The sequence below is a fragment of the Alligator sinensis genome, unplaced genomic scaffold (genome assembly GCF_000455745.1).
Source record: "Alligator sinensis unplaced genomic scaffold, ASM45574v1 scaffold656_1, whole genome shotgun sequence".
NCBI classification, from domain to species: Eukaryota; Metazoa; Chordata; order Crocodylia; family Alligatoridae; genus Alligator; species Alligator sinensis.
The window spans coordinates 455,942-469,485 of record NW_005842333.1 but is presented as its reverse complement, the minus strand read 5'-3'; the positions used below and the strand labels follow the sequence as shown (position 1 = coordinate 469,485).

At 43.9% G+C, this 13,544-nt stretch overlaps 1 protein-coding gene across 1 annotated transcript in view; it reads right to left on the bottom strand.

Moving 5' to 3' along the window:
• CD8B (CD8b molecule) overlaps positions 1–13,544 on the bottom strand; it is a 36,450-nt gene that overhangs the window by 1,838 nt on the left and 21,068 nt on the right. The window contains exons 3-7 of the mRNA XM_025210080.1: positions 11,075–11,183; positions 5,708–6,067; positions 2,019–2,120; positions 1,156–1,248; positions 633–669 (exon numbers count right to left, since the gene is read on the bottom strand). Of these exons, the coding sequence (XP_025065865.1) occupies positions 633–669; positions 1,156–1,248; positions 2,019–2,120; positions 5,708–6,067; positions 11,075–11,183 (701 nt within the window). The remainder of the gene's footprint in view (positions 1–632; positions 670–1,155; positions 1,249–2,018; positions 2,121–5,707; positions 6,068–11,074; positions 11,184–13,544) is intronic.

Sequence of the window (13,544 nt, the reverse complement as noted above, 5' to 3'; positions counted from 1 at the left end):
TCTTGTGGACCCATTAGCCATGACTAGAAGTTGGCTTACCTTGCAAAGTCCTTGCCTAGAATTGGATCCAAACCCTTCCAACGTACAGTGGTGTTTGGATTAGGGCTTTACTGCAAAGTTCAGTCCAACCCCCCCCCAAATTTGAGTAGAGGTGAGAAGAGGGTGTTCTGGTCTGGATTTTGCTTTTGGCTACTCTCTAGTGATGACGTGGCTACTCTCCAACTTTAAGCAACTTCAACAGACAGCACAATGCCTTTCTTGGCTGATGGGGTGAAAGCCAAGTGGGGGTACACCAGAGCGGGGGTACCCAGAAGACAAGAGGTGCATTGCCTGCCTTTCCGGTGGGACATCTTCATCAGTGGAGTCAACCTGCGTGCATACACACAGCTCAATTCAGCAAAGCACCGAGTGCTTCCTCCTGGGTGCTGGAGGTCTTCAACTCCCACTGATGTTCCTGAGAATTGATGGCCCTCAGCTCCTCAGCTCGCATACAGGGGAGGCTCAGCATTTTCCAGGACGGGTCTTTTAGCTCTGGCCCATGGCAGGCCGGGAGTAGGGGGGAGAGGGGTGGAAATCATGGCTTTTGCTGTTTTTCAGTATGTCTTTCTGTAGAAAGCAAGCAAACCACTTACTGCTTCCTGAAGTGAAGCCTCAGCCTCCGGCGCAGGCCTGAAAAAAAAAGGAAGGGAACAGGTCAGGACAGGAGAACAGTTCCTAGCTCTTGCCCCCCTGCCAGTGCTTTCTTCAGGCTCCTTGCTTTCAGCCCCTGATATTTCTGCCTCTTCAAGCCTCCCCACCTGAAACCTTCACCCAGTGGAGCTGCCCTGCCAGGGTGTTCCTGCCTTCACCTGCTCCTGGAGACCTAGCAAGTCTACTCCATGCTGCAGGGGACAGAAAGCTTCACACAACCCCAAGCCACCATGAATCTGAGGGGTTCCTGTGGGCTCTGCCCCTGCCCCATCTTTCCTTCTAAGTCAATCTTTGGCCTCCATTGGCAGCTTTCTGCAGCGCATGGTATGGGGCAGAGAACGCCCAAGGTGACCCCTCCATCCCCTTATTTGTGGGAAGGGAGAGCCCTGAGCATGGAGAAATCCCCCCCAGGGCAGTGCAGGGATCTTGGAGAAGGGTGAATCATGTGCTCTGCCAAACCCTTACGCTGAAAGCGGTGGATGACGACAGCCAGGGCCAGCAGTAGAAGAACAGCACACGTCAGCAGGGGGGCCCAGATGAAGCTGCTGCAGGAAGCACCTAAAAAAACCCAGTAAGACACAGTGTGTGTTATAGCAAGCAGCAGGCAACCTGTGCCTTGTAGCTCCTGAAACATAGGGGAGAGGAGATGGGGGCACTGTGTCCCCACCAGCCCTCTCCCAGCCACTGCCCTGCTCCTCCCATCCACTGACCCTGGGTCTTGGGAGGAGCAGGGACTGGGTGGGCTGCAGGAGGGAGGAGGACAGGTGGAGGTCTGGCTGGGGAAGTGCAGTAACCCTAAACCCAGGCACTTACTCACAAAGTCATGTTGCCCTGAGCTAAGGTTGCTTTTTCTTGGGACCCCCTCTGGGGTTTGGGGAACCCTTTCATAGAGGTGCCTAGGCCAGGGCTGTCCCTTTGACAGAAGCTTTGTCAGACCGGTACTACTATATGCACGAGTGGGAGTGAGGGGTCTGCACCCAGGGGAGAGATCAGGAGCTGTGCGTGAATATTTCACATTTAGGAATGGAAGGATTTCCTGGCTACACAGAAGGGTCTGGAGAGTCTCCTGCACTTCTCTGAGAGCCGCAGGATCTCTGCTGACAGGTGTGCTCAGACCAGCTTGCTCTTATTTGCTTTGGTGGGCAGAAGGGATGACCATTGCACTGACTGAAGTGCAATCACACCAGATTTCCTCTTGTGCAGCTGAGAATACAGAGTACTGCATGCCACGTGCAGCTCTCCCATGACTTCACCTCTGTAATGAAGTCACACTAAGGATCGCCACGTCCTGTGCCATGTTGCAGAGGCTGGTTGAAATGCAGCCGTACCTTTCTTGTTTCTAGACGACCTATGCATGTTTCTGCAATTTGAAGTCTTCTTTGGGTATAACTCTTCCTCTTTAGCTTTCTTGGCAGGAGGCAAAGAGTCGACTGAAATGATGAAAAGGAGTTAATGTCCCACAGCGGGTCAGCAAGAGCAGGATACAAGTAACAGGAAAAAATTGCCTTAGTTTTAAAACGAACTTCCTGCAAATGAGAGACTCTTTACTCTTGTGTGCCTCTGAATTGTGTTCTGTGGAAAGGACCAATTTTTGGTAAATGGGTAGGCTTTAAGAGAGTTTGACAACTTCTGACAAATAAGCCAAGCATTTCAAAAGTGACTAATAACTTTGAGACAGTGCTGGAGTCCTTTAATATAGACCGTAGAATTAATTTTTAAAGCAGCCAAAAAATATTTAGAAACATGACTAGAGGGGAAAGGTCCAGCCCTGCCCCAAAACTGTCAAATCTCTACCCAACTGAGTGGGAATAACACTGGGCTGTATAATAATCACTAGTCATTATGCTTCCTAAGCATGTGTGTGACTTCACATTCTGCCCTAAATACCATTTATCAGAAAGTTTCATTTGCGTAAAACTAGGTTTTGTTAGCACTGGCTGAGGGTTAAAATACTTCTAAGAGCGAGTAAAGGCAGAATGATTTGAACAACAGGATAATACTTCTAAGAGCGAGTAAAGGCAGAATGAATCCTGTTGTTCAAATCAATCAGAGCCCTTAATCTTAAAGCATGTTAACGGAGCAGAGCTGTGAGATAGCATACGTGAAGGTATCTTCTGAATTACAGCACCTACTGCCACAAAAAGTACTTACGGCCAACCACAATCCTGCTGGTTTGGGTTTACACCCAGGAGTAAGTATGTGTAGAATCAGGCCCTCTAACTGGATTAAAGTATTGCTGGTATGTCCCCAAACGTTTTAAAGCACCATAGTTTATTATTTTTCCTAACAGCAGAGAAGCAGGGAATGGGTGTCAGAAAGATACATCTGCCTAAATTCTTACACCAGGGTTTGGTATCCAGGTTGGAGCCGTATTGGTCTAGAGGAAAAGGCAATCAGGACTCATAGTAGAGATGGTATCTTTTATTAGACCTACAAGATTTTTGCAAAAAAAATTCTTCAATTGCAAGCTCTCGGGCACAAACACCCTTCATTGGGCATTGGAGAAAAGATTGTAAAAGTTCTTCTGGGTAGAAATGAAAGTTCATGTTTATGAACTGCCTGCCCAGAGGAGCTTCCCATCTCTTGACTCCCCTGTGAAATCCTGAACTTTCATTTCTACCCAGGAGAACTGTTAAAATCTTTTCTCCTATGCCCGATGAAGGGTGTTTGTGCCTGAAAGCTTGCAATTAAAGACATTTTTTTGCAAAAATCTTGTTGGTCTAATAAAAGATATCATCTCTACTACGAGTCTTGATTGCCTTATACCAGGGTTTGTAATTCCAAAATGCTCAGATTTATCCACATCTCCTGTTGTCTTCAGTCTAATATAGACTGAATGTTCTTCAAAAGGCTTATCCATTTATGACAGGGTATTGCATTGTTACTCATCACTGTGGTATCCCAGCACCTACTGAGTAGAATCAATAGCTGCAGCACAGACCCTAGTACATCTCAACCCTTGTATCCACTTTCACATGATAGAAAACTTGGGTAGCTTAAGCATTTTTGTTGACTATGGTGGTGATTAAATAAGGCCCATGGCTAATTACTGACTATGAGTTATAACATAACATGGTCATGTGTTTTTGTAATGCATATAGTCATGTTCATGGTCATGGTCATGTTTCTACCCTTAATAACTACAGTACATACCCCAAGTATATACTGTAATTATGTGATTACAGACTTGATCATTCAAAGTCCAGTTATCCAGAACTCTGGGCTATCCAAAATGACCTCCTCTCCCTCACAAATTGAGATCACAATTCATTTTATTACAATAGTTTTTTGAGCATTTTGCATCTCTCATGAGATAGATAATTGGGATTTACTCGTATGCGTCTTTCCTATAGAGCAGTAGGCATTAGAAAAGCGAATAAAGCTAGATTTCTCATCCTCAGTCTCCTGGGGCTCAGCTCCAAATGAATATCCTCATTATCTGGGGGCTAGGGATGTAGTTTTTTGGATGCCTTGTTCTGGTGTGGTAATAATTCCTAGGAATTATGAAGTCATTTTCTATTTTAAAGTAGCTTGACTTTCAAGTAAGCCAGATTTGAGAAGGGGCGCCCTTAGCCAATGCAATGCTGGTTAAGTGCCTGGATATATATTTGCTCAGAGCACATTCTGCATTAGAATGGAAGAATGTGGACATTTTTAAAGCCAATAATTATGACAATATTACACTCTTCATAACACTAATAGTGAAAGGATTTATAGTCTTAGAACTTATATAGCTTTAAAAAGAAGCAGCAAGGAAGGGCCTGAAGCCCGTGATGAGATGCTGTACATCCAAGCACCCTATTTTTTCTACCATCATTCCTTAGCTGTGAATCAGAAGAGCTGTGGGCTGAAGAATATTGTCGAAAGCTTATGAATCTACAATAACCTCTCTAAGGTGCAGTGGTATCTGATAGAGGAGAGATCCTTACAGCCATACAAAAGTCCCACTGATTTTTAGTTTAGAGCTTATGGAATGTGATGGACTAGATCCGTAGTGACCAAAAGTCTTTAATTTATGCACAGATGAGGACAGCGAGTGACTTCAGATCTGGAGTCAGAGCCTTGCGGCTGGGCCCCTGTATTGTGAGAAGCCCCATTTATTGACTTCATTAATGCTGACTACTTGCCTGCATCAGACTACGTGTATAGGATTAGGGGCAGCAGCAGTGCAAGCAGACATACCAACATGCCTCATCCTGGACCTATTGGAACTAGCCTAAGGAATCAGAAAAGAGCTCACTCTCCCTGGCCCCGTCTGTCCTAGGCTGTCCCTCCTATGGAGTCGTCTAGCCACCAAGGTTGTCACCAATGTCATCAGTGATGATGTGGAAACCTGTCCCTGGGGGGACTGTGGATGGAGACCCCTGCCCCATTTCACATAATACATTCACAACCGCTCAGTGGTGAGAGATATCAGCCATTATCAGCCTGCAGCAATCTTGTATTCAGGGCCTGGTTGTGAAAAGCATGATGTCTTCTGACTGACCCACACAGTCACTGAATCCCCCCTAATTTACGGGCATCGTTAGGATATCAGTCAATGGTGTGTGAGAAACAGAATGGGTCAGCGAGGATGATCTGTGAACTCAAGTAAGAAAATGATTCCGATTCATAGGAAAACTTGCTCTGTAACTAGAGAAATCCTCAAACATGCGGTGTTAGACCGCCTCAGTGTAATTGTAATTGGGAGACTGGTGGTAGCAAAAAGGTTACAATTTATTATAAGCTGTCATTCTTCTAAAGCAATTTCTCTATGTTTTCTGACTAATATGTACCTGTCTTACAGCACGTTCCAAAGCTTTCTTATCCTCCCCACACTGACAGTGTCATTGAAAGCAATGAGGAAAATTAGCAGGATCTGAGCACCCATCAATACAAACCTACTGTTTTTATTAGTTCTTTCTATTGCTTTAATATTTATACTGCAGCCACACCTAAACTGAGGTCTCACTGTACCAAAAAACAGGATGCTCCAAAGTCCTCAGACAGATTATGGCCTGTGTAAAAAAGCACTTACCCACACTCAGCTCTGTCCCATTGCCGAGGATGAGCATTGAAGAATGGGACACAGCACAGTAATAGGTGCCATTGTCTGATGGCTGAAGCCGGAGAATCTTCAGGGAAAGGGATTTTCGGAAGCTGTCCTTGCTTATACAAAATCTGTCGTCCTTAAAGCCATTGCCATAAGTGTACCTGTTCATCATTGTCGCAAATGCTATAAACTGGAAAGTTTTGGTCCCCTTGCTCCAGCGGTACCAGTAAATGCCCTGATTAGAAAGCTCCTCACTTTTTATTACACAGGCAATTTCTGTGGTATTGCTGTTCAGGGCTATAATACATGGTGGAGTCTGAAATAAACTGGAATCGGTGAGGTAACCTATTGGAAGAAAATAATATGTATCAGTGCTCTAAGTACTGATTTCTATGCATGACAAATGAAGGTCTTCTTCATAAGCTTACATATTTCTGTGCTCATAAAATCATGAACTCATATACAATGGGTCAGATCCATTAGGAAATCTAGCCCATCTTCCAGGACAATTCTTGATTGTTCCCTTACACCTTGCCATGCCAGCATCTTGCAACCACAGTTCAGATACTATGGCAATTGCTGTTTTACAAATACGCATCTTGACAGGCAGAGACACTACATAATTAGATAAATAGCCTGATTGAACAATTGATCAGTTAATAAATTTCTAGTCTGTTACCCGGTCTATATTTAAAACTCCCAATCAATGGGGGTTTCACATCTTTCCTATGGAGATGTTTTCCCCCTTTTCATAGCTTTAGTGCTTTATCATGCTTTGGGCATGTTTTACCCCTTTTTGCCATTTCTTTATAAACGTATTAGCTTGTTTGCTGGATTCTCTCTGGCTGGAAAAGCAACAAAACAGGCTGAAGATCTTTTTAAATAAGGTATCAAAACACACAAAGGGAAGAACCCCAGCTTGGCCAAGGACAAATACAATAAGCAGCCCACAGAAACACTGGCAAGGTATTCAAGTTAATGGGAGCTGATGGCACTCAGCACTCCACAGCATTCAGATCTATTTTAATGCATTTTTTAGAGATTTAGTTTTACTCCTGACATTTAACGATAGGTGGTTAAGCAGACACCCAGATCTGCGGCTGTGTCAATGCTACTCTCCCAATTTACATCACAGACAAAAGTGATACTACTCTGGCTGATTTAAATGGACCGTCCGTTTGTTTATTCTCTGTCTGTCACCTGTTGCAGGATCTGGGCTTTGGAAGATTTGCAAGCATGTGGGACTTGGACCAACTGATTTAAAGTAAAAAAAAATACCAAATACGGGTCAGATTTTCATCACCCTTTTTCATGATGAAGAGCGCCTTAGAGCCATCGCAGCTTGATTCCTCAATATCTTTACTTGCCTTCAGTTGTATTCACAGCTCCAATGATCCCACTGACCTCAGTGGGAGTGCTCCAGGAGTAGGTTCTACCACTCATTGGGAATAGTGTCCTGCAGTCCTGCCTGTTGACTTTATTTAGACTATTTGTGGGGAAAAGTGCTACTCACTAGGTGCGTCTACATGAGACATTTACTGTGGAGTTGTCTAATTAGCTCTGCGGTAAAATCTCTGCATCTACATGTGTGGCCCTATTAGGTCGCAGTAAAGTAATGAATGCCGCCATAAATTAGTACTTGTAAATACAAGTACTATTCTGCGGCAGCATTATTTACTGTGAAGCAATGCATATGTAGATGCTGGTGGGGCTGGCTGGGGCACAAGGGTGCTTCAGTGCAGGGTGTGTCTGCTGGCTACCCCTGCACTGAAGCACCTCTGTACCCTGGCCAGCCCCTCCATAGCACACTGAGCTGGGTCGGTGCAGCCCCTGCCAGCCAGGGCTGCTCTGACCTGGCTCAATGTACTGCGGTCCCAGGCACATTTGTAAATGAGGCACCGAGGAGCAATAAACCGTGGCGTGATATGCACCGGAGTTTATTGCTCTGTGCTAATAGCACATGTAGATGCACCCAGTGTCAGTAAGGGTACCTAAGCCCGGCCTTCTTGCTTACTTTTAGTAGCAATGATTTTTTTGAGCCAGGAAATTAGCAAAATCTTTCTGATCTCTTTATGGATGGAAACATCAGCGACCAGAGGGATGGGACACTTAACAATGGCATTAACTCACTGTGACTGTTTTTTGATTTCTTCATAAATCTCAATATTTGAAATCAAGGGATTATGGGACAATTTCTGCTTTCTTTAAAATCCTAAATTTTAGCTTCCTAGTTACAGAGAAAGGCTGATATATGAGCTCTAAACACTCAAAACTCAGAAGGAAAATAACAAGAACATTATCATTAATGCCATCACTATTACTACGGCTAGTTGTCGTCTTCTTTTTATACCGATCTTGTGATTTTGGTTAGAATGGCTTAGACTTACGGTTTGAATGCTTTGGGTCGGCAGTATTCAGAGAATCAGAGAAACACAGAGAAGTAGGGCTGGAAGGGACCTCGAGAAATATTGAAATCAGCTTTTGCAAATATCACGTAATCTCTTGGCTCCAAATATAGAGATCCATGAGAAAATCTTGAGACCTATCACCCCCAAGAGTTAATATTATTGCTGCGTGTCCTATTCCTCTTGTTGCCAATATATCCAGTGGTAAAGAGATCTGAATCACATTGCTGGGCTCAAAAATCAATGCTAATCATTTATCTCGGTGCCTATGTGATATGTGTGCGTGTGCCCAAGTAGGGAGAAAAGAGAGAAAATTGTATACATGCTTGTGCAGGAATGATAGAGGGAATTACGTTTTTTTCCAGCAGATGCACCAACAAACTCTGTGTATTGTGCAACACAATAAAAATAATACTGCGCAACCATGACCCCTGCCCCACCAACCTGCTTCCTGTGTATGTTTGTGAGGCATGCCTTCAGCGAGACAGGTTTCTCTCACATTTCTTGCCCCTTGGTCATAGAGGGCACATGCTCTTTTAGAAACCTGGGCTCATGCATAGCAAGTGTTGCTAATAATAATGCTTGAGCCCCTGTCTTGCTTGAATGCTTGATCCACGCAGCTGAATTCTGCACCTGTACAGACCCCACAGACCAGATATCAGGGGCTGACACCTGCCTGCAAGGATCATTGCTTTAACCGTGACGTAGCACTTCTGGCTGTCCTAGGGTTAAAAATGGGGTCAGGTGGCTACATTACCATTAGCCTAAAACCCGCTCTAGAATAATGCTTAGCTCAGGAATTTGGCTGGACTAGGGATTAGATTTATGGGTGAATTTCAGGTGCATTCATCTGGGCCCTTGGAGACAGTGTTGACTTTAATACATTTAATACATTCCCGTTGATCTCTGAATGCTTCTGGGAAGAACTCACTCAACTATCTTTCCAGCAAACGAAAAGCTAAGCCTGGTTGCCTTTATTCCAGCAAAATTCCCATTGGGGTGAGTGGGTGTTTTTCCTGGAAGAGTATTTCTGGATGTGGACTCCACTCTCAGAGCAGGCCTGAATCTGCCTCAACTTCCTCACATTAATAGTTCCACTGGTGTCTGCACACTGAGGCAAACGAGCAGGATTTGGTCCCTTGTAAATACATGGACTCTAACTTTGCAGCACAATCCCTTTTTCTCTCTCGAAAATGTCTAGCACGACACAGGGGATCAGGCTGCCAGTATAATATGCTGATGGCCAGTGTCATGTAATTTTAATTTTTATGTGCTGTATCCAAGTCTGTTTCTGTAAAATCTTATTCTGGCAAATACTTCCTTGTCTTGCAAAGTGAATGAGACGGCATCCATACATGTGTGCGGGATTGTTGTTCTAGTGTCCATAGAATGAAAAAGTCCACGTCATTGCTTACCAAATGGACTACTGTATACATGGGTGCAATTCTTAAGAGCGCTCAGTAGTGGCCTAACCCTATTCCCATTGAAGCCAATGGTAAGGCTCTCAGGGATAGCAATAGGAACAGACTGAGAATACAGTAATGCCAAAAATCCCATCCTAAATTGCACCGGGTATTAGCACTTAAACATACTCCTGGGCCTACTGGGAGTTCACAGCTAGGGTGATATTGCAGAATTACAACACAATTTTGTATTTGCTACTGAAGGGAATAAGGATTGTAAGGATGATTTTGTGTTGCAGCCGGATTCCTCTTCACCGGGCTTTCATGGAGATGCTAATGGAATGCTACTCTTTATAAATGTTCATTCCCAATCAGATTTGCCATGGAAACCACCAAAATTACAAACATTTTTCTATATCTAATTTGTATAATTATAACATTTGGAGTTTCTCAAAATGAGAATGAAGTAAAACTCTAGTCATAACTTGTACCTTCTATTTTATGACATATTAGTTAATTTAATCCCTATATTCTGTCTTGACTTTCAGCCTTTATGATCTCAGTATAACCAACAGGAGTATAGAGGCTGCATAATCAAGCAGGGGGAAAACTCTACCAAGTCTCCATTCCTGGAAAGAATAAGTAAAATAGTTCATGGTACTTGATACTACAAACTTAGCATCTAATTTCAAATTCATGGTGCTCTCGCCTTACTCTGGCCTTACACTTAATCAACTATAAAGCATCCCATAAAATTCATAATGCACTAAACCTGTCGGTACAACTCAAGTTAAATTTATATTTATAATATACTATTCTAGTGCGTACATATATCGTGGATGTTTTGAATGCTACAAGCACCATAGTATGTAAGTGCTGTTAAAAGCAATGCTAAACTGTATGGGGTTATATACTGCAACCATAATACCACAGAACCTATCCTTAATCTGCATTTTTGGTACTATTTCAATGATTAAACAACATAGCATATTTTAATAACATGTCCATATTTACTATGAATCTATGGAGCAGATTCAGCACTTGGTTATATTGCCATAATTTTGGAATGCATTTTTATCTATCTGTCTGTCCGCCTATCCATCCCTCTCTCCATACACACTCAAGTGTGTGCTGGTTGAACTGATTACAGAAGCTGGCTTTGTGAACGTATTTTAAACTGATAACATCCTTTCATGTACATCGACTAATATGTGGTGGAATCGATGCTAGACCTACAACATCAACCTGGAACATTACACAGTTGCCATATACTACATTACATTCCAGAAATGAGCATTACGGTTTGGCGACACGCACATATAATGAGATTACATCCATGTGTAATGCAACACAACCGTAAATCTATAACTTCCTTTAATCTATCTACATGGTAACATGTTCTATTCTGTACCAGTGATAAAACACGAAGGGAAGGAGAGTCTAAGGTTATCATCGCGCCCCATGGTTTCTCAGTCTCCCGCGCGGTTGTTTTTAGAGTTCACTTCTTGTTAGTAAGTACTATATACAAAGGGTACCTTTCCTACCTGTGGTATGTAGCCAGATGCAGAGGCAGAGCCACTGCCGCTCCATCTTAGATCTGAGGGCACTTGACATCTGGTGCACTTCTTCACTCTGGGACCAAAAGTCTTGAGTCTGCAGAAACAGGAGAGTGCTGGGGGCGGGGTGTATGACGGAGCTCACAGCTAGCGTGTGAGCTGCTTCTCGCTAGCATCTGCTGCAAGGCAGCCCGAGGTGAGGATGAGGGACACTGCTTGGTTGAGCTGTTTGTTCCTGTACAATGTGTCACTGGTACTGAAGCTGGATAGGGGTGGCGTGGGAAGTGGATCCATCCCATGTAGCTTGCACTCGGTGAGCTGGATGCAGCATGGCTCTGAAGGTATCTGCACTCCTGGCACAGAAAGGGTGTTACCCACCAGTCTCCTCTCATCAGTCACATATTCTGGCTCCCAGCCCTAGGACAGCAGTCTCTCTTGTCTGCCCAGGGTGATTCTGGAGCAACCATGCAGACCCCAGCGGGGCTGCACTGACACGAATGAGATGCCAGGCTGGCTCCATATGCGCTTTGCTGGGGAGCTGGATGAATTCCTTGTGCATCCTAATCCTGGCCTCCTCTCCAGGCCTGGGCTGGCTTACTGCCTGGTGCACTCCCAAACCTTTCCAAGCATTAGGAGAAGAGGGGTGATGGCAGGTTTAAGGGAGGGTTGGAGGACAGACGGATCATTTGGCACTTTCCTGGTTACTCCTAGGGGAGGATGCCAGATGGCAGGCAGAAAGGAGGGGGCCAGGCTGAGCGGATGAGCCTCTCTCTTCACTTTGCATATGGCCTGCCTGGCAGGTCTGCTTACTGGTGAGCTTTCAGCATAATTTTTGCTGTAGCTGAGAGCTTGGAAGGCAGAGAAGTCTTGAAGGTGGAGAAGGTCTGGGTATAACTGCCTAATGGGGTCAGTAGCCCTACATGGTCTGTCCCAAAGCCCAAAGAAAGCAGCAGAGATGATAAGAGAACTGCTCCTATGGTACCAGGCCCTGTAAAAGCTCAGGATTACTCTGTATTATTGTTATACAGATAATTTATTAGCATTTAAACATAAGGATGCAGTTTGCTTCAAGTCACTTATTAGAGCTCCAGGTTACTTTTCTCTTTCAAGAATAGCTGGTTGACTCTAATCTGAAACTACTAAGGCTTTTGCTAATGAAACAAGCATTTTACATAATTCCCCCCTCCCCAGTAAGTCTTGCTACTGCCTTTGCAAGGGTCTGGGGCCTAGTCTTGTTGCTGTCCTATCACACCAAAAAGCTCCTGCTGCCTCACCCAAATTGTCTCCTAAGATGAAACACTTCTTGGATGCTCGGAGGACTTACACTACATTGCATTGCCAGCAGCACTCTGGAAACATCTTTTTTTGTTGTTGCATTCTGCTTTCCAAAAACAAGGGGTGTGTCATATTTGGTGGTATGCGAGAAAATACGCTAACCTGTCCACAGAGGAGTTTTCTTCTTATCCTCTGTCGGCTGCCGGTCAGTGTTAGCCCTAAATCTGACAGTTTATATCTATGTTGACTTGAGTCTCCAAAGCAATGCCTCACTTTGTTCTGAGATCTACCAGGCTGTCAGTCGTAGTTATTTTATTTTAACAGCTTGTCTTTCTGATGCAATGTTAGCAAAGCCCACTGAAGATAAGGGGAGTCTCCACTCCAGCGGGTCTTCGCTCAGGACTTGTATGAATAGGTTGCTTGTCCTTTTAACTACATACTCTCAGCAACGCTGGTCAAAAATCAGATATTTGGGGGGAAAATACCACTTTCTCAATATTTTTTCATGATATTTTTAACCAGCAGGTTTTAAAAGAAGAAAATGAAGACTAAATGGAACACTTTTTTTGGCTTTTCCTTTGGGGCGCCCCTCTCAGTTCCATTACATCCGTTTAGCTTTGATCGCTTTGCCCCTGACAAAAACAACTATATAATGAAAAAGGTTGAATTCCAGCTTCTGGTTTTTTCATTAAAAATCAGAAATTTTCAAAACATCAAAGATGTACTGAATAATTGTTCACTTTTAGAAAAAAAAAAGGGGGGCATTTTTCATTGACAAAGGGTTGGCAATAAAACGTTGTAACTAGGTTTCCTACCCAGGAGGAGTGTCCATCTACTTACACTTTGACTGGAGGTGGAAATAGCCTTTTACTTTTCTGTAAGTAGGGCGTTTCTCCTTGTCTTGGATAATGCTGAATGCAAAACTTACTCTCCGTAATCCAAACACCAGAGGCACTAAGAGAATTACAGGAAGTTTTGAAAGCTACAGCAAGAAACCTCAAACATGTTTCGTGGCCGACAAAGCCACAAAAGTAAGGCAATTCTGCTAAGGTTCATTGCCAGCTGCCGGTGTGTTGCCGCATTAAATTCTATCCTCTCGGGTGTACGTGCAGTAATACTGAAGCATGAAAGTTGCTCTGAGTGTTGGTAGGCTTCAATATGTACTACTTTAATAGTGAAATGT